This window comes from Aspergillus saccharolyticus (assembly GCF_003184585.1).
Source record: "Aspergillus saccharolyticus JOP 1030-1 unplaced genomic scaffold BP01scaffold_32, whole genome shotgun sequence".
Taxonomy (NCBI): Eukaryota; Fungi; Ascomycota; class Eurotiomycetes; order Eurotiales; family Aspergillaceae; genus Aspergillus; species Aspergillus saccharolyticus.
The window spans coordinates 282188-302137 of NW_020290642.1; the positions used below are offsets into that span (position 1 = coordinate 282188).

The following is a 19950-nucleotide window of genomic DNA, read 5'->3' on the forward strand; positions in this document are numbered from 1 at the left end:
GTCCAAGCCGAGCGATCTACTTCACTCACAATGGACTTGCAGCCTCAAAGGACTGTGCGAAATCGGCGATGATGTCGTCAATATGCTCCGTGCCAACAGAAATTCGGATGGCATCTTCAGTGACTCCCGAGTCAATCCGTTCCTGTTCGGTAAGTTGTTCGTGAGTTGTCGACCAAGGATGGATAGCGAGGGTCTTTGAGTCTCCGACACTATAAGAGTTCAATCAGTTTAGCCCTTCTAGATCGTCCAGGAACACGAGATAATTACTTTGCAAGATTTGAGATCAATTTGAGGCCATCAACTAGCCGAATGCCAGCCGCAGCGCCACCCTTCACACCGAATGATAAAACACCACCGAATCCTCGGGGGAGGTAGCGCTTGGCAGTTTCATGGCTAGGGTGGTCTCTGAGACCTGGATATGAGACCCAGCTTACGCTTTCGTTCTTTTGGAGCCATTCCGCAAGCGCTATAGCATTGCTTGCATGCCTTTCGCAACGCAAACTGAGGGTCTCGATGCCAAGGAGAAGCTGCTGCGCAGCAAAAGGATTCAAGGCCGGGCCAAGATCACGGAGTATTTCCACTCGCACACGAATGGCGAAAGCAACGTTGCCAAAGGTCTCCCAGAATCGCAGGCCATGGTAGCCTTCGGAAGGCTCCACAAATTGAGGGAACCGCGCTGCATGCTTGCCCCAGTTGAATTTGCCGCTGTCAACGACAACACCAGCAATAGTAGTGCCGTGGCCACCAATCCACTTGGTAGCACTGTGCACAACAATGTCTGCACCATGATCAATGGGGCGACAATAGTAGCCACCGGCTCCGAAGGTATTATCCACCTACATTTTCTCTGTTATCGTCGTGGATTTGATATCTTGGTCTCGGAATGGCACCTACCACAAGCGGCACGGCTTTCTCATGGGCGACCTTTGCAATAGCTTCGAAGTCCGGAACATTGTAGCGAGGGTTTCCGATGGTCTCAACGTAGACAGCCTTGGTCCGATCATCAATCGCTGCAGCAATGACCGCTGGGGAGTCTCCTTGGACAAATCTGGTTTGGATGCCCAACCGTGGAAAGAGAACCTTTAACTGATTGTACGTGCCACCGTACAAGTTGCTGGTTGCTACGATGTTATCACCTGCATGGGCAAGGGCTGAAATGGTCATGAATTGTGCTGCTTGTCCAGATGCGGCGGCCACAGCTGCAACACCACCTTCAAGAGCCGCAATTCGCTTCTCGAAAACATCAACCGTTGGCTGAAATTGCCCGCTTGGCTGTCAGTAACTCCCTCTGTCTTCCCTTCTCTCTTTCCCAACAGCTTAGCGGGAGATCAACTACTTACGTTCATTATGCGACTGTAGATGTTGCCGAATTCTTGAAGACCAAATAGCCGAGCTCCATGTGCGCAATCATTAAAGGAGTAAGACTAATGATGCTTCGTCAGGGTGAGATTCAACCGAAATAAAAATGGTACGCGGGCATGAAGCAGCTTGGCTCACCGTAGTTGCGTAGATTGGCACTGCACGAGCCTTGGTGGCAGGGTCTGGCTCTTGACTGGCATATCGACCATCAGTCTTCCTTCAAACTCCCGTATCTCGTTTATTCTAGGTGGGAAGAGAGGCTTGCATAGTACCCTGCATGAAGTTGGAGGGTCTCGAAGTGCGGCTGCTTTGACTCGGACATGGTGGCCGCAACTTGATTGACCTATTGTGAGTTCAATGGGTTTGTGAGAGAAACCATAAGCGACTTTGCTGGTGCTTTGAATGACAGGCATTGGAAGGATTCTTGATGTGTTTTCCAAGGTCAGATGAATATCTTATTGTGAAGTTGGAGATGTCGATGGCGTGATCGAAACCCCAGGTGCGCCTTGGGCGGGGAAGTTGCGATCGAGATACTCCGTACAATGATGCTACTAGTCGAAGAAATGGCCATGTTCGACATATGGAATATTCAACGTTGACTTAAGTTCACGGTGATCATTGATTTTAATTATCAATGCACCACAAGATTTTCTCTGTATCTTTGCGATGGTGTCATTGAACCACAATTGAGGCAGTGTACCTTACAATACACACAATATGGAATTACAGCCTTATCCTACGGACCACTACTCCGCATATACACGGTAGTACCTCACTGCATGATGACTGGGTAGAAAGCTAAATCAACTTTGAATATGAAGACACGCGATATGTAACAGTATATGCAGTCTACGTATTAAATGTAGGCAAGTGATTAATTGACTGATGTGTACTGTACGGAGCCTCGCATTAAATTGAACAATTGGGGGACAATGATCGTGTGACTGTTTGGTCATGCGCCCGGCGCAGTTATTAGGATAGCAATGAGGTCATTGATAGATATTCTCTTCCCTGTCCAACTGCCGTCATTGGAAGCCAGTTCACCTTGCAGGCTCCAACTTCCAACTACTCATACTGATTTATGTTACGGAAACCCTTTGTACCAATCATACTTGCGAATGACGCTGATACTGTAGGCATACATCTTTTGCATCTCCACTATTTTCCAATAATGACACGTCGGGCGCATGCTCCAGGGCGCTAGGTAGATAGACAGTAGCCTGGCATATACACAGTAGCTATGCTCAGAATAACTTCAGATAATTAGTATCACCACACCAATCCAACCCAAGACCTTCTTGGCCACCTTGGCTGGTGATATACTTTATATTCGGTCGTCAAGCCACTTGCGCATGCGCGCTTCCAAACACTAGGTAATTTTGTATATATAATTACTCGACTGAGCTGGCCATGCTGGTGCAACCACCCTGATTTCGATCAAAATTTCTCGAGCCTCCCGTTCACAAGCACAATTGCACACAAAGCTCATCATCTGTCTATCCTACCATTCCCCACACTCTGTCAGCGAAGATAATTGATTTCATAACAATACACGGTATATTCATAGCGACTGCATATATCGTCTCGAACGAGTTCAATCATGGCGACGAGAATTCCGTGGATTTTCCCCGTTCGGGTCGCTCAAATCATTTTCGCTATCATCGTCCTCGCCTTGACGGCATACTGTTCGTTTAGCTTTTTCCAGAGAATAGCATTTCGGACTGGCTAACTGGTAACAGACATCAGCTGGTATAGCTACAGTGACACCGTGAATTTTATGCTTTTCAATGGGATATGGACGGCCTTTGTCGCGACGCCGTATCTGCTTCTCGCACCTATGTACTTCCCTCGAGTCGCTCATATACTTATCATGGTAGCCATTGAAGCAATTACCATGGTATTCTGGTTCGCCGGCTTCATCGCCCTGGGTGTCTTCCTACCGCCATCAGGGTTCTGTCAATGGGGCAGATGCCGGGCGCTACAAGCTGCAACTGTATTCGGAGCATTTGAATGGTAGGTCAACACCACCCTCAACGGCTGTGGCATGAGAGGTTTGAGCTGAAGAATTGATCGGAATGTGCTCACAACCATTCTGCAGGGCACTCTTTGTTGCTACCACTGTTGTAGCCACCCTCGAGGCAATGCGGACTCGATCCAATAGTGCGGGTACAAAGCCCGGTCCGTATGCTTCTGGCCATGCCAGTGTGTAAGCCAAGGAAGAGATGATAGCCACAGATTTATACAAGAGATGATCAATCAGATAACGTCATATCCAGGGCTTCATCTGCGCTCACAATACCACGCGAATCCATTGAACGCAACGAGAATGACGAGATCATTATCGACACTGATGGTTAAAAGACGAGGACGGATTGATGTATTGGCCGCAGGGTTAAGGCGGTCTTGTAAGGAAGTATCTTTCACCTATGGAGCAGGATACCCTTGATTTGATTTTAGTGAACATTATCAGTTCGAGCTCAATCTGTGTTTGAACTTTGTAACGACAGATACCCCGCTTTGCTTTATTCTTATCAATCAGAGAAATACTTAGTCTGACAAGTACACCTTCGACTGTTCAGAATTTCGGTCATGGCTTGGGTAAGGTAGGGCGTAGTTTTTTGACCAATGCTGTGCTAAGTGCTCTAATGGCGGAGGCCGATCTAGGGTCCTTTAAACACTACACTAGCCTACGGAGCACTGTCTATTACATTGATGTAGACAATCTGTTCGAACTTGTTGACCCACTTGAGGGAAGGAAGAAAGTTAAACTGTCTCTAACTTTCAGCATATACTGTGTATATATTATATACTCATAGCAGGGATTGTCAGTGTGTAAGAAGCCTCTACTGAAAGTGAGGGACGCTACTCAGGCCAGTGTACAGCATAGACGCAAGATGAGGGATAGATGCAATGAGCAGCAGGTAGTCCAAAGTGTGAGAATCTATACTGAGTTAATCCTCGCAACGGCGAAGCAGATGGCGGAGATATCAGCAAGGGGAATCAATAGAGTATAACTACCATCAACTGGGCCTTTATCGGATGCCGCAGGATCTATGGTAAAGGCAAATGAATGTAGCAGAAATACCTGACCGCAATCGAATCAAGCTCGAAAATATATGCTGCTAGTTAATTTGAGGCTCGTACACTGTTTTTTCTTTTCTTCTTTTTGTTTTTGCCCTATGGGGCATCAGATCAACTTTCTGGGAATAGCACATACGTACACACTACACAGTAGTACGAGACAACCATTTCGAGACTGAGAAGAAGCACGGAGTAAGAATACTACTACTAACTTACTGCATGTATTGTACGTAAAAAGATCTCCCTACAGGGCTGGTTGGGATAAGAGTCGCCACTCGCCGATAAGTACTAGTACACAGCAAAGGAAACGCCAAAAGCCTGCCGCTATCCCTCCGCCCTCCATCCCTTTCCGTCCGCGGGGACTCAATTCTGAATACATCATGCAACAACTGCGTCCTCTGACCTGGTCTGGGATTTGCATTTCGTCAATGGCAAGCCGACTAAAATGCTTCTCGGGAAGAAGCATCCGGCATGCATTTCTAAAAAAGTCGGGCAAATTCTCGCCTGGGTATTTTCCGCCATCCAACATCCAGCTAAACCATTCTCCTTCGTTTCAGCCATCGTTATTCCAATGAGTATTTGCGTACCTCGTGTATGTACTGTACGCCTTTCCCGCCCACTTCGGCCCGATGACGGGAAACCGCCAGTGGCCACGCTGCAACCACCAAACAATAGCCGGTAAGCTTTACGAAGGGATAAAAAGAAATCTCTTTCTCCGCTGATGATTGTCTTTCTCAGGGCCCACCGCAGTGGAGCGGCATGGTGGCCGAGACAGAGTCTTTATTCGTTGTATGGGTACAACCGGGCGGTGCTTTACAGGACTGTAAACCATGGATAGGGAAGCTGGAGGAGACTAGTGCGGTTGAGTGGCACCTCTTTTCCACGCTTGTGCCTCTTTCTTTTGGGCTTCTTCCAGTCCCGAGTCGACTACGGACTATTCCTGCATTCCACCACGCTCTAGTTCCAGCCAGACGCGAAAACAAAAAAGCTTCCCCGGGTACTACTGGTGGTGGCCAAGGACTGCCCCAAGATCTCTAAGATGGAACTTTTCTCTAGATAGCCCAGGTCGATGCAACGAACCGAACACTACTTTGCTGGATAGCATTTTGATTAGTGATAGGAGTCTGTCATCGCTCCCTCCCATCGTGCAGGCAGCAGGTGGTTGATAAAAGCGGCAGACTCCTCTTTTGCCTCCGGGGTTGGATCCGCTACTGGACAACCCTAACCCAATCCTTTTACATAACATCTTCTGATTTCGCGAAACACAATTCGATTATTTTCGCTATCTCGGCCAAAGTCGTCACTGCTTGGTCCCTTATCTGGTCGATTGGAGCGCTGAGGGGTCGTTTTGATTTCATCTTAGCGTCTGTGGATTTCCTTCGGTGGTCCGACAACTGAGGAGTCCACTGTTAAAAACTGCTGGCACGACCCAACCTTGAGGTGACTCAATAAAATCAAACCTGTCTTTCTGGTGGGGTCTGTCCTGGAGGCCGCCAGCTCATTTTTCTCTTCCCCTGCCAACTCCGATTCTAGTCTCAATTTTGCCTTCTGCTTGGTTTTCTCGACCCCCTTGTCTGACTGCCAATTTCGCCGGCCTGCACACGTCCTAGCAAGGCACGAGACACACTCCAGCACCTGGACCGTCGAGCGGTCGAACATGGCCCTCGGGAACGAGGCCGTCAACACGTCCAAGTCTGTTGAAGGAGGAAAGGGAAAAATGATGCCTGGCGAGGAAACGGTGCAAGTCCATACATCAAATCCTTCGCCGGACCTGAATGACTTCGATTGCGAGAAGCATGGCGCCAACATCGAGTCGGACCCGCTGCCCCAGCTCAAGCGTAAGCTGAGAAGTCGGCATTTGCAGATGATCGCTATCGGTTAGTGAGCTCTATCCGTTACTTCGTCGAGCCATCCACCCTCTTTTCCTACTTGCTCAGCAACCGTGCCGTTCATCAAAAAGTTGCAAAGAGCAGCAGAAACTGACCTAACCTCTAGGAGGTACTATTGGCACTGGCCTCTTTATCGGTAGTGGTACTGCTGTCGCCAACGGCGGACCAGTGGGAGCTCTCATTGCTTATGCCTTCGTTGGTACAATCGTATATTCGGTCATGACCTCTCTGGGAGAAATGGCAACATATATTCCGATCCCGGGAGCTTTCACGGCTTATGCTGCTCGCCTCGTTGATCCCAGTCTCGGCTTTGCTATGGGTTGGATCTATTGGTTTTCTTGGGCCTCGACTTATGCGCTCGAGCTGACAGCAACGGGGCTTATCATTCAATTCTGGGACGATAGCATCAATATAGCCATCTTTATCGCCATCTTCTGGGTTGTCATAACGCTTCTCAACTTCCTGCCGGTCAGCTTTTATGGCGAATTAGAATTCTGGCTTTCAAGTGTCAAGATCATTACCGTCATTGGATTTATGATCTTCGCGATTTGCATTGATGCAGGCGCTGGCAAAGAAGGATACCTTGGCTTTCATTATTGGGTTCATCCCGGGCCGTTTTCTCCTTACAGTGGAGTTTCGCCCGATTCCACTGCCAAATTTGTTGGCTTCTGGTCCGTCCTCATCCAGGCCGGGTTTGCCTACCAAGGAACTGAATTGGTCGGTATTGCAGCCGCGGAAACCGAGAACCCCCGCGAAACCGTGCCGGCCGCTATCCGCAAGACCTTCTATCGCATCTTATTCTTTTTCGTTCTTACAATCTTCTTCATCGGTATTCTTGTGCCATACACGAACGATGACCTTCTCACCGATGGTAGCGACGCCAATTCTTCGCCATTTGTCATTGCTGCCAAACTTGCAGGCGTTCGTGTACTGCCACACATCATCAACGGTGTATTACTCACTGTGGTTCTTTCGGCTGCCAACTCGAACGTTTATAGCGGCAGCCGTATCTTGATTGGACTGGCACAAGAAGGATTTGCTCCCCGTTGGTTCAAAATGACTTCGAAGAAAGGTGTGCCTTTTTTCAGCGTGGCGTTCACCTCAGCTTTTGGTTTTCTTGGATTCCTGAATGTATCAAATTCCGGCAGCACTGTCTTCAACTGGCTGGTCAATATCGCCGGTGTTGCAGGTTTCATTACCTGGGCCTCATTGAATGGCTGCCATCTCGCCTTCATGCGTGCTTTGAAGGCCCGGAATATTTCTCGCGACACTCTTCCATATAAGGCTTTGTGGCAGCCATATTATTCCTGGTATGGACTGTTCTTCAACGTTCTAATCATCATCACCCAGGGCTTCACCGCGTGGATTCCTTCCTTCGATGTTACGAGCTTTTTCACTGCCTACATCAGCTTGATCCTCTTCGTTGTACTTTACCTCGGTCACAAGATTGTCTATCGGACTTCTTTCGTTCACCCCTTGGAAGCTGATATCGACACGGGCCGGTTAGAAGTTGAGAATGAGACATGGGAGACATCTGCACCGAGATCCAGCAAGTGGTACAAAAAGGCTTTCCACGCCGTCCTCGGGTGATATGGACTTGGACTAGTTCATTGACTTGAAGTGTTCTGTTTCGAGCACAGGCGACCTTATTCCGTTCTTGCCGGTCAAGGTGTCTCAAGACCGATTTCTTTGCCTATCATTAACTCATGGCCCATACATATTGAAAGTTTCATGCACATATATATTCATCAGGAGTTTCGCTTGCATTGGGAAGACAAGCAGGGTCACACGTGCTATTCAATGAAGGTTGAAAATCGATAGGGGGAAAAGCCCTTAGAGCTCGCCGTCGGCTTATGCTGCAAAGCTTATTTGTACATTACATCGTCTTTTTTGGTTCTTTCTCCTCCTCCGGGGACGTCAGCATTGGCATGGCGTTGGGTGCAATACCATGTATGCTCATTAATGTATCATTTCCCCCCCCTAATGTATGACTATTTCCTTATTTTCTGATTCTTGGCTATGCATTTGAGATCAGCTCGGGCAAGTGCTCCACTATCGTGACATCCCTGTACAGTATGCCCGTGACAGTCTGCATACCCTCACTACATTTGAGAGATTTATACCCGTGTTGTATACTTGACATCATCAAGAAATTTAATGGTTCACATGAAAGTTAATGTGCTGGGCAGTGAGTAAGAAAACAGGTTCATACAGTATCAAGCTTATGACTGGGGTTTGGTAAGATTAAGTTCCACCTGACATTTTCGCTTTTCTCTAGCGCGGTCCCTCAAAGCATGTGAGAGAACGGACGCATACTCCCCCGACTCATCACAAGGTGATTTGCCCAATCTGAATACCAGTTCATAAGGTTTCGAGGAACCAATGGGTTGTCCTGAAGATGCGTTACTCCATCTCAACAGGTTCGAGAACCTCCAATCTCAGTCCACAGTCAGAAGGGATACCAACCGTCCTACAGTACATATGTAGTCTCCCGAATCTCTAGGATGAGTCTTGATTTCGACCATGGCATATATGCCATGATTCGAGTATCACAAAAGAACTAGTCTACTCCATTGGGCGAGTGCTGTGAACGGAGTCCGGAGTAGTCTTCAACCCCGAAAGCAATGGAAGAAATATTTAGTCACGAAGTCAGTCACTTATGGGAGGAGCAGATCATTTTTACGCAGTGTTTAAGTATAAAATGTGAGAGCACGCGCCCTTGGGCATCATGAACGCTTTCTGAACCAAGGTAGTCAAGACCGAATCAGCCGAAATATGGCCATTGATACACCTAACCTACTACTACATACATAGCAGTAAAGTATGAACAGCTCCGTGAATGAACGATGCAAACGCAAGTCCAAATGGAGAAGGCCGACGCAATGGCTGGCCGAAACAAGTAAGTGCCGAGGCTCGATTTGAACCTTGTGTGGGGGAATTGGTAGGAGCCGGACCGACCAGTTAGAACTCGTGCTTATGGGCTGGAATCCGGAGAAAGCGTCAAAGGGGGGAAACTGACTCAACCAAACCCTCCCGTCTCCTATCATGGACCCGAAGAGATGGAGGCAACTCTTCAATCTGTCTTTCTCCAATTACCTTTCTTTCCGTTTCCTTGAAGGCTTCTCATCCTCCCCCCTTCACTCTTCTCTCCTCCTACCCCTGTTCGCCTTTTCAAACCCCGTTCCGCGCCTCGCTTTGACACTACACTTCTCGAGGACGAGCACTCGCCCTGACACATGCATATATACCCACACGCACACACATATATACATAGACAGATAGCCACACATGCGACTTCCCTAGAGACTGACAGCTACTGAGACCAAATCACCTGATTGAGCTTGAGGTACTGTTTTGTGACACTCCGAAGAAAAATTAGTGCCTTATCAGGTTTGCCTACCTTATGGAACCGTTGCTAATCTAGTCACAATTCAAATAGTTACGCTCATCGTCGCAATGTTCTTCTCTCAGCTACCCATTCATCTCCAACGTGCAGCCGAGTTACAACAAGAGCCCCCCAAAGGCAAGCCTTACAGCATTGCCTTACCGGGCTCAGACAAGCCTGAGCGCTCTCCGATCTACCGGAGCTGGAACTCAGCTAAAGAACTAGTGCAGACTTTGGATCCTAATGTATACTTGCTCCCAGCCTCGATGAGCGGCAACCCACATTGGGACTGTCATTTGACTGACCTCATTTCCCAGGTTGCCACCGCGCATGATATTTTCGAGTCGACCGCCAACAGAGTGCCCAAGAGCCACTGCTTGGGATGGCGCCCTTATGATCCGATAGCAAAGGCCTATGGTCCGTACCAATGGATGGACTACGAGACGGTACAGCAGCGCCGTACTGCTTTTGGTGCAGGTCTCGTCGAAGTACATAAAAAACATGGCTGCCATCGCCCCGGCCAGTACGGCATTGGATTATGGTCCCAAAACCGTCCGGAGTGGCAACTGACCGGTATGGCACTATCCTCAAATATAAGTAGACAAAACATGCTGATGTCTTTGGCTGCAGATCTTGCCTGCATGTCGCAGAGTCTGTATTCGGTCTCTATCTATGATGTGCTCGCGGCAGACGCAACAGAGTACATCATTAATCATGCTGAACTGAACTGTGTTGTGACTTCTCTACCTCATATCCCCACTTTGCTCAAATTGAAACCAATGTTGCCCGGTCTGAAGATCATTGTCAGCATGGATCCTTTGGATGCTGGGGAACCCACCGGTCTCTCTAAGCGCTCCCTCCTCGAATCGGTTGCGGCTGGGCTAGAAGTGTCTATTTATACGATCGACGATGTGGAAGAGCTCGGAGCTTCACCGAAACGCCCGTGTAACCCCCCAAGTCCATCTGACATCGTTACAATCAATTATACGTCCGGTACTACGGGTAATCCTAAAGGAGTGGTCTTGACACATGCAAATACTGTTGCCGCAACCTCAAGTGGCCTTGTAGTCACTTTGCAGGCTCCTGGTGATACTCTGGCTTCCTATCTCCCACTGGCACATATCTATGCGCGGTTGTCGGAGCATGCAGCATTTTGGGCGGGGGCACGAATTGGCTACTTTCATGGAAATATGTTGGAGCTTGTTGATGACCTAAAAGTCCTCAAGCCCACTGGATTCATGTCGGTCCCAAGACTATACAGTCGCTTTGGGAATGTCATTCGCTCGGCCACTGTGGATCAGCCCGGTTTTAAGGGAACGTTGTCGAGGCATGTTGTCGCGGCAAAAACCGCAAACCTGGAACATCCTGATCCCAGCAAAGCTACAACAAAACACGCGTTGTATGACCGTATCTGGTCGAAAAAGGTGTCCGCAGCGCTTGGCTTGGAGCGCACAAGGGTGATGGTGTCTGGCTCTGCGCCTCTGGACCCGACCCTTCACCAGTTTTTGAGAATCGTCACTGGTACTGACATCATTCAAGGCTACGGATTGACTGAAACTTACGCGATTGCATGCGCTCAGTCCCCACGAGACTTGACTGCCGGAAATTGCGGGCGCCTTGCTCCATGCAATGAAGCCTGCTTAGTCTCTCTCCCGGACATGGAGTACTCAGTCGATGATAAGCCCTTTCCGCGGGGTGAACTGCTTCTACGTGGAGGAAATGTTTTCCGCGAGTATTACAAAAATCCAGAGGAAACGGCTAATGCGATGACAGAAGATGGATGGTTCCGGACCGGTGATGTTTGTACGATTGATGAAATGGGCAGGATCATAATTATTGATCGCCGCAAGAACGTCCTGAAGCTGGCGCAAGGAGAATACATCTCTCCTGAGCGTCTGGAGGGTGTTTACCTTTCTGAGCTGGGCTATTTGGCCCAGGGGTATGTCCATGGTGATAGTGTTCAGACTTTCTTGGTGGGTATTTTCGGCGTGCAGCCTGAATCATATGCTCCCTGGGCCAGCAAAGTGCTCCGCCGCACTATAGAGATCACAGACATGGAAAACATCAAGGGCACGTTGAACGAGCCCCAAATACGTCATGCAGTGCTGCGCGACCTTGACCGCGTTGCAAAGAAACACAAACTTGCCGGATATGAGAAGATCAAGAATTGCGCACTAATGCTAGACCCATTCACCGTCGAGAACAACTTATTGACCCCAACGTCAGTGGATTATCTTCCCTCTCCATGCTGAAAAATTGAACTAAATACCTTTCTGCTTTAGTCTGAAGCTTAAACGTCCCCCGGTTGTGAAGAAGTACCGCCAGCTCCTGGATGATCTATATACGAAGGCCATAGCTGAAGAGGCCACTCCGAAGGCTAAGCTCTAGGTAAGATTGACCTCGGAGTTATACGAATGTCGAGATTTAGTGATGGCATGCGGGCTCATCACTCTCCTGGAGCAGCTCTGTACATATGCTATCCTGTGCTTCTATTTGCTTTGTAATTTAGCATTTGAGTGATCTTGGATTTAGATCCTGGTTAATTCTTCGTTCTCATGCTTGCTGGGTACACAAATAATTGGTTTCATCTTAATGAGTTGGAGTAAAGCTCAAAATCCGTAAAATATCTCAGTCTGCTATGAATGTGGAGCAGATAGTAAATGGTTGGGGTAGATGACCACGGCACCAGGTGGTTTTTCCCGAATGCTTGGCGCCGGAGTTCATCGATAGTCGATACGCCGTTCATCACCTACATCTACCAAGTTAGACCTCACCCCTCTCCTTGACTTAATCTTTTCCCAGGTCTATCACTGCCCACCCAGTATGCACCTATTCGACGGCTCCTTTGCCAGACTAATATTTGTCTTGCTATCTGCACCGGCACTGGTGCTGTCAGCCCTCACGATTATCATTCCCTCGTCTAGCCTGCTCCCCAATCCCCACGCTCTCCCGGCTGGAACACATGCGACACTGACCACGCTTCCCTCCTCGCCCTCCTCGCCTTCTCAGCTTGCTGCATCACTCACTCGCTTCGCAACCTTTGTCTTCGCCAAAATTCCCGCCCAATCGAAGCCCCAATCCTACCTTCTGGATATTCGCTCTCCGGACTTCATCTTTGCGCCTTACCGCGTTGACGTCGCCGCCGACGGAAGCGTTCTCGGCATCTGGGAGACCTTCCGTGCCAACCCATGGGATAATCGAGGTCCGGAAAAGCACGTCTTCGATACCGCTACTGTTGCTGGGCACAATGAGAGGATCTCTGCTGCGATCAAATCCAACGTGACCGTCGAGGCTCGAGTCCTTGCCCGGAGAACTTTCTACGAGGAACGCCCCCGGTGTATGCTCCACCCAAATTTATAAACATTGGCTGGTCTCAAGCTTATCGTTTGTCATGATCGACTAGTCTCGCCCCTCGCCTTGTTTAAGAATCCTATGATTCTGCTAGCTTTGGTGGCATTAGGATTCACGTTCGGCATGCCCAAATTAATGGAAAACAGTAAGTAGCCCCTTTTCTTTTTATAGTGGCGAAAATGCGGCAGTAAGAAAGACCAATAGCGTTCCTCAGATTGGTATTACGCCATCTTGAGTCACCGCGAGTCTGCTGGTTGTTATGTCATCTTTCCCAACCTTTAACTCATATCGCATCTGGTATTAACTCCATTGTGCTCCCTCGCGCTTTAGTGGACCCTGAGATGCGTGCCGAGTTTGAGAAACAATCTCGCTCGTCTCCGATCACGGGCGCTACACGCAATGCGATAACCGGTGGCGGGGCGCCCGGCAATTTCGATTTGGCGGGATGGATGGCTGGGGCTACTCCCAGATCCGCGCCTGGTATTGAAAGAGTAACGCCTGGTATTGAAAGAGTAACGCCTGGTATTGAAAGAGTAACTGCATCAGGCAAGGATAGTGGAGATGCTTCCCGGAGAAGAGGGCAGGCGTGAGGGCTTTTCAGGGTTATATCGCTGATGATACAGCCTGGGAAGTGATTTGCTGCCCGCCCTTTATCTTACGCTCAAATGGGGGGTAGAAACCTGGGTGTATAGCATGGGAGTGAAACAGATCATGCAAAGCTTGTTTGTCGATTGCTCCTCGTCACGTCTGCTGGCCCATGGAAGATATTAACCTGGTTTGGAGACAATCAGAATGCCCAAACATGCAGTTGTTCCTGCCGATTCCTTGGTCTAGCTAGAAACATTAAACAGTCTTTGACAAGTGGGCCACTTGACAAAATTAAAATTGTAGATTTCTCCCAGAGTACAAGCCAATCAAACTATGTCGAGGTAAGTGTGACAGGGCCAAAATAGGAGGTGGAATTACAAGTCAGCTGCAAACAATCTGCACTAACAGAAGAGGATCGTTTTGATGGACTTCTAGAATGAGACATAGGCAATATATATGCATCATTATCGTCGATGTGTGATCCTTCATAACGACATTTCACATAAGGGAGAGGTCTAACCCGCTCGCAAAGAGAGTGTTACAGCAGAAATGTGACAAGCGAAGGTAGAATGCTCTAGAAATCACCGAAATCATCACCACCACCATAATCGCCCCCGTAATCATCCCCATAATCACCTGGAGGTGGTCCGTAATCGTGCGACATGTCTTCCACAGCATCCGCGAGCAGCATACCACCTAGAAGTCCACCACCAACACCTAAGGCCGCAGCTCCCGCGGTGCCCATTCCATGCCGTCGCTGTTGTGGCTGTTGTTGGGCTGAATAATAGCCACCCTGCGGAGGATATGATGGGTACCCATACGCTGCCTGTTGCGGAGGGTAGCCGCCGCCGCCTCCATAGTTATACTCGCCTTGAGAGTAGCTATAGGAATGTTGCGGTGCAGGTTGTTGCGGCCGAGAATAAGAAGCGCCGCCATTACCGGCGACCTTATCCTTCAATTTGCCTAAGAACCCTCTGCTACGTTGCTGAGCTGGTCCTAGAGAAGAGTTTTGCGACTGAGGATCCGATGATTGGTATCCAGCATCCTGCCTCCGAGTACCGCCAATATAGTAATCGGATGCAGTACCGCCAGGTGCCGGGCTTCTGCGAAAAGCTCGCGCATCCTCCTCTGCCTGTAACCGTGCAGCGAGCCGAGCATCGTCATCTAGAGTTTGATGCCCAGGTCCTGGCGATTTGTACGGGTTCATCGAATCAAGGGGTTTCTTCTCATGCGCAGCAGCTGATGCAGATGACTTGGCAAGACCCGAGGCATCGTAGGACGGTGGTGGCTCGCTTGGTGGGCCATGTATTTCTGTACCTGCTTGAGGCGGCGCCTCGGGACATTCCCACTGCGATCGGCCCGTTCGTAGATCTACAAAGAACCTGGGTTCGACATCAGTCTTCGTGCAAAGCCATCTGAATAGTGGAGAGACTAGACGTACCATTGCTTATAATGGTCATCGAACTGAGCCTTCCATCCCTCAGGAACAGAGGGAGTTGGAGGGCCCGGTGGCGGGGCAAACGACATGACTGATGAGCTGGATAGTATAATGACGATATCTCTTTCCAGCTTTGGCGGGTAAATGTTTAGATACCAAGTACTTCTAAGATGACTGCCGATATAAGCGGGAAAGACTATTGTGGTTCAAGGACGAACAAGACAACATAAGACTGTCCTACCAAGGGCAAAACATTCTGTGAACAAGAGGAGGGAGCTGTTCTATATAGTCGAACAGTCTTTGGCTTGGACTGGCATTGCCATGTGGGTGGCGCAGCATTACCACGTGACGTCACTCTACTTGATCAGGAGTCTGGTACCGTCTGGTCCAAATCTACTCCGTACTCGTTTACTCGTTATTGATGCTTAAGTAGTTATGCTAAGCAAGTCCTACTCATAAATTGCACAAATAAATTCAACCCTCTATTTCGTTCCATGGACCATGATAAGTTTACTCATCAAGGATGACGTCCAAAGCCAGGTCAAGGTTCCACATATATACAAGCTGGCAGGGTAATAAGAGAAACTACAGGGATCATCAAATACTCAATAGCCGTAGTGATTGTACAACGCGCCTACAGACGCTCCTAAGGACCAATGCTTCCGAAAAGCAACACACCATCTCTATTTTGAAATCCCGCGACCCCTCTTCCGGATGGAAACCATAGCTTCGTATAAGACGTCCTTAAATCCAAATAAGAATGCTGCAGTAATTGCACTCTGCGTTACCTTGGGCCCAATACCTATTTGGGTCATGTGAGCTATCTTCCACTAAACATTTTACCGGTTCGGATTCACTTGCCTTTATATAAGCCAACGTAACCTTCTTCCTGAACGATCCTCTTCAAGCTACCATTCAAGCTCTCTTTGGGGCCTTCATTACTTGCAACATGCATGCGGCTCTTGACTGTGATATAAGGATAAGTTATCGAAGTAGCGAGTATCTTACCGAGCGCGCCCAAGTAGAACGCATCTCTTGGTGTCATACGCCTGCGATGCTCAACAATGTTTTTCAATTGCTCAAAAATCGTGTATTGTAAGATAGGGTTGATAACCAGTACGAGAGCTGGCAGAACGCCGGCAAAAAGAGCTTTGGGGCCCTCGCGGCGCAGTAAGTCCATCAGAGTAGCTATCGTTGACGCACGCCTCTTTCTGAAAGGAGCACCGGGCAATGACTCCTGGTCTGAATCAGACTTGTGGGCCGTCATTCTAGTGTTTACCACCCAGATCGGATTGGTGATCATGACTGTGGCAATTCCTGCGATAGCACCAGCAATCATGGACTCGACGGTCGTGAGTTTTTTAGATGCGCTTCCTGCCTTTCTGGCCGCTTTTTCGAAAGCCGAACGAGTCCATTCATACCAGTAATAGTAGACGAAATTGGTAACACTGATGCCGAAAAGTGCAGACTCAAGGCCCGAGTATAGACCGGCAAATCCTTCCCTCTGAACGATGCGACGAATCGCATCATAAATGGTCGAATGAGCCCGCTTGGATTCAACCTGGGCTCTTGTTGAAAGAGTGATGAGCGGATAGCTATGGGGTAAAAGACATATCAACGCAGGCCCAGTTGAGCAAGAAGAAATACGTACGTCAACACCATTGAGAGGATGCCACCTCCCGCGCCAGCCAATGCATGCGCTATGTTATCACTCTGCTGTATGGCAGCGGAGACTGCCACTTCCTTCTTTTCCTCAAGGTTGCTAGAGTGAGGCATTTTGCAATGAAGTCTTCACACTGTGCCTGACTGACGTATAATTGGTACGATGCAAGGGGATTCAGTTCCGAGTCGACGCGTTGTGATGATGTCCACAAAGATAGGGAGACGAGGGTAAAGGAGCGAAACCTTGTTGTTTGACACAGTAATCGAGAAAAGGAGGGGCGGTGTTGCGACAAAGTACGAAGCCTCGAATTTTATATAGGAGACACGAGATCCGACTATGGGAAGGGCAGAAGAGGTCTAGGTTTAGAGTCGATTTCTGAGACATCGATATATGTAGGGCGGCCGCGAGAATGACTCGGCTTGGGAAGGGCAAATAATTATGCTCATGACGTTTGCCGGAAATTGGGCCTCGGCTGCAGACCACTTCCCCCTCCCTCATCATGAATCGATAGCGTGTTTACCGTCAAATCAATTAATCCACCATCAGTAGAGTGTCGACCCTAAGCTAGCGGCGATTCCTAAAATTACTGGGGCTGGTCAAGCTCAAGTCAAAGGCCCTACTTGAATTGGTGTGAAAAGCATGTCCGAGTCACGCTCACGTGTTATCATTAGCTTAGCTGATCAAGTATGAGGTAATTATGTATGTATACGTTACACTCGAAGTACACATCGCGCAAATAACTTTAGACACGACCAGGTCGTCCACTTGGAAGTCAAATATGCTAAGCAAATCACAACTAGGGAAGTTGAGCCCCGATCGAACTTAGCCTCCTCTCCCACTGTTTTTAGTACCTAGGCAAGATCAACTTGGTGCGGCGGTGATTCGGAAGCAGCGCCTTAGTAATCCGATGCGGAGTCTCTTAGGTTTCGCATGTGACATTCCCTCCCTGCACCCCTCAATCAAGCACTGATTGACCTTCCTCCCTCCTACAGTAGGTAGATGTGGGCTAACTAGTAAGTCCTTTTACCTGACCAGCCAACCTGCTATGTCAAGGTGGCGATCCAGTAGTCGTGATTGAATAGAGCTAGGATTTCATGGAGGGAAGGACTGGGATGGAGAACGAGACTGGCGATGACAAGTCCACCGATTGCACGCTTACAACCAAAAGATTTCATGGTCATAGGCATTGAGTAATTGACCCCCGAATGACGAAACAGGGTTATAAATCCAACTTACTAGAAGAGGCTGGCCGAGAAAAGGCCTATGGGAGAGAAACTAGTAAAGAAGAGATAGCAACTTGAAAAGATTATGGGTGGACAGCAGAAGATAAAGGCAAGAAACAAAGAGAGGAAGCAAATCCAGGGCCGAGCAGAGGAAGTAAATATAAAGATGGCGGGAAGCGGGCGAGGACGAACAAAAGCGCATCTGTGATGTGACAGTGTATAAAGACGAAACGCGAGCCCTCTAAAGCATGAAGAATGAAACTAGTCCTATGATCATCACCGCATGAAGGATCCGTAACCACCCCAGCATGGAGAAGACAGCCAGCGATACGCAGCCGGTACATCTTCCCCTCAGCTTGTCTTCTTGGATCCTAAAATTTCCACTCTGCCGCCCACGAGGCTGAAGGACAGCACCTGGAACCTGAAGCACAGGCGCCTAGCAACAACCGCCAGAAGAGCTAGACTGAACTCCCTGGCCTTGACCGACTTGCACGGTAGGTTTGTTGTTGACAGTGGCGGTTCCCATACGCTCTTTGATCTGTCTGGCCATCGTCAAGAAAGCTTGTTCGACATTCGAGGCATTCTTAGCCGAAGTCTCTAGGAAAGGAATTCCAAGACTATCCGCAAACTCCTGTAACAGTGGCCAGACCCGTCAGCTGCTGACCGCACATTCGAGGAACTGAGACTTGTAGTTCCGTACCTTGGCGACTGTGTATTCCACTACTTTCTTGTCTTCCATATCACTCTTGTTACCCACGAGCAACTTATTAACACCCTCGGTGGCATACCGGTCGATTTCTTGGAGCCACTGCTTGACGTTGTTGAATGAATCCATATCAGTCACATCATAGACAACGCAGATACCATGGGCGCCGCGGTAATAAGACGAGGTGATAGTCCTGAAGCGCTCCTGGCCCGCAGTGTCCCACTGGAAGACATTAGTGCCCCCTAGTCAACAAACCGCGAGCGAGACTTTACTTACGATTTGGAGCTTCACTGTCTTGCCGTCGAGTTCGATAGTACGAATTTTCTGAAACACTGTTAACAGGCCGGCCGACGGAGGTGTGCACCAGAAGATTTTGCGTGCGGCAGGACGCTTACAAAATCCACACCAATAGTAGAGATGTAGCTTTCCGTGTAGGTATCATCAGCAAATCGAAGAAGCAAGCAGGACTTTCCAACACCAGAATCTCCGATAAGGAGTAGCTTGAAGAGGTAATCGTATCTAGTTGAGTCGTCAGCCAAGCTGTGAGGGTGGAGTTGAACAACCCATCTCCGTTCTCGCCATCAGGAAGGGAGTATGGAGGCGGGAGAAGGCCGGGGCAACTCTAAGATAGCACACGAATTAGCAAGATGTCGGCCAGTCAATGAAGTAGACCTTGATGATTTGCTCCGTAAATGAAAGAAAATGCAAATGTGTATGATGACTTATTCTGACAACACACACCCTGATGAAGTGTATGAGGACTGTTACAATCGGATCAAGGCACTTACGACTCAGGGTTCATGGTGGAAGATGTGTATTTTGAGTCGATGATCACAGGTATTCAAGGATCCGGAAGGATTATTTGAAGACTATATCTGATTGAACTGGATACGTTGACTGGCGTTAAGGTAAGCGAGAGCGGCAGCAAGCTGTGGTTGTCACCGATGCTCGAAGTGTCTGTCTATTTAGCTAAGGGTGACCCGGCGGTCTCTTGGAGTTGGCGGCTGTTGCGTTGCTGACTGCAGGAGAGCAAGGGAGCCCAACGTGCAGGTCTTCAGCGGGTTCTGGGTGACCGTTTCACATTGACCCACCTACCTCAAGCCTATGAATGAATCGGGCTTAGTGTACTGGTACGGGCAGATCTGTTCAACGTCAGGTTGAACACGGGCATTACCTACCAAGTAAGCAGTTATTAAACTGAATTGGAAAGCTAAACTTAGTTACCTGCCTGCGAGTAATTACGATTCACAGATCAGCAGGCACTTGA

The 19950-nt window shown here is 48.8% G+C and overlaps 8 protein-coding genes across 8 annotated transcripts; 4 read left to right on the plus strand and 4 right to left on the minus strand.

The window, feature by feature from the left end:
• Positions 1–25: 25 nt before the first annotated feature.
• BP01DRAFT_302495 (O-acetylhomoserine aminocarboxypropyltransferase/cysteine synthase family protein) lies at positions 26–1681 on the minus strand (the record flags this gene model as incomplete). Its single annotated transcript, XM_025572079.1, has 6 exons — positions 26–209; positions 268–836; positions 895–1254; positions 1341–1424; positions 1498–1552; positions 1632–1681. The coding sequence occupies 6 exons, from the start codon at positions 1679–1681 to the stop codon at positions 26–28; spliced, it is 1302 nt and encodes a 433-aa protein (XP_025428767.1).
• Positions 1682–2634: 953 nt separating this feature from the next.
• On the plus strand, positions 2635–3936 carry BP01DRAFT_346357 (MARVEL domain-containing protein). Its single transcript, XM_025573633.1, has 3 exons — positions 2635–3044; positions 3099–3372; positions 3458–3936. The coding sequence occupies exons 1-3, from the start codon at positions 2960–2962 to the stop codon at positions 3567–3569; spliced, it is 471 nt and encodes a 156-aa protein (XP_025428768.1). The 5' UTR covers positions 2635–2959; the 3' UTR covers positions 3570–3936.
• Positions 3937–5861: 1925 nt separating this feature from the next.
• On the plus strand, positions 5862–8201 carry BP01DRAFT_130063 (putative arginine transporter). The gene is made up of 3 exons (XM_025570465.1): positions 5862–5911; positions 5974–6317; positions 6436–8201. Exons 2-3 carry the CDS (start codon positions 6098–6100, stop codon positions 7917–7919), a joined length of 1704 nt encoding a protein of 567 aa, XP_025428769.1. The 5' UTR covers positions 5862–5911; positions 5974–6097; the 3' UTR covers positions 7920–8201.
• Positions 8202–9785: 1584 nt separating this feature from the next.
• BP01DRAFT_302484 (putative AMP-binding enzyme) lies at positions 9786–12102 on the plus strand (the record flags this gene model as incomplete). The annotated part of the gene is made up of 4 exons (XM_025572075.1): positions 9786–9959; positions 10032–10287; positions 10345–11935; positions 11997–12102. The coding sequence occupies 4 exons, from the start codon at positions 9786–9788 to the stop codon at positions 12100–12102; spliced, it is 2127 nt and encodes a 708-aa protein (XP_025428770.1).
• Positions 12103–12462: 360 nt separating this feature from the next.
• BP01DRAFT_359253 (uncharacterized protein) lies at positions 12463–13929 on the plus strand. The gene is made up of 3 exons (XM_025575635.1): positions 12463–13051; positions 13118–13210; positions 13396–13929. Exons 1-3 carry the CDS (start codon positions 12538–12540, stop codon positions 13653–13655), a joined length of 867 nt encoding a protein of 288 aa, XP_025428771.1. The 5' UTR covers positions 12463–12537; the 3' UTR covers positions 13656–13929.
• A 20-nt stretch (positions 13930–13949) lies between these two features.
• BP01DRAFT_425420 (WW domain-containing protein) lies at positions 13950–15208 on the minus strand. Its single transcript, XM_025579742.1, has 2 exons — positions 15095–15208; positions 13950–15035 (listed from the first exon to the last, which is right to left on the minus strand). Exons 1-2 carry the CDS (start codon positions 15178–15180, stop codon positions 14228–14230), a joined length of 894 nt encoding a protein of 297 aa, XP_025428772.1. The 5' UTR covers positions 15181–15208; the 3' UTR covers positions 13950–14227.
• Positions 15209–15620: 412 nt separating this feature from the next.
• Positions 15621–17334, minus strand: pmp47 (putative peroxisomal membrane protein Pmp47). Its single transcript, XM_025575636.1, has 3 exons — positions 16743–17334; positions 15953–16686; positions 15621–15893 (listed from the first exon to the last, which is right to left on the minus strand). Exons 1-3 carry the CDS (start codon positions 16865–16867, stop codon positions 15775–15777), a joined length of 978 nt encoding a protein of 325 aa, XP_025428773.1. The 5' UTR covers positions 16868–17334; the 3' UTR covers positions 15621–15774.
• A 1079-nt stretch (positions 17335–18413) lies between these two features.
• BP01DRAFT_385238 (Rab family GTPase YPT1) lies at positions 18414–19485 on the minus strand (the record flags this gene model as incomplete). Its single annotated transcript, XM_025577574.1, has 5 exons — positions 18414–18608; positions 18678–18905; positions 18960–19007; positions 19079–19202; positions 19472–19485. The coding sequence occupies 5 exons, from the start codon at positions 19483–19485 to the stop codon at positions 18414–18416; spliced, it is 609 nt and encodes a 202-aa protein (XP_025428774.1).
• Positions 19486–19950: the final 465 nt, after the last annotated feature.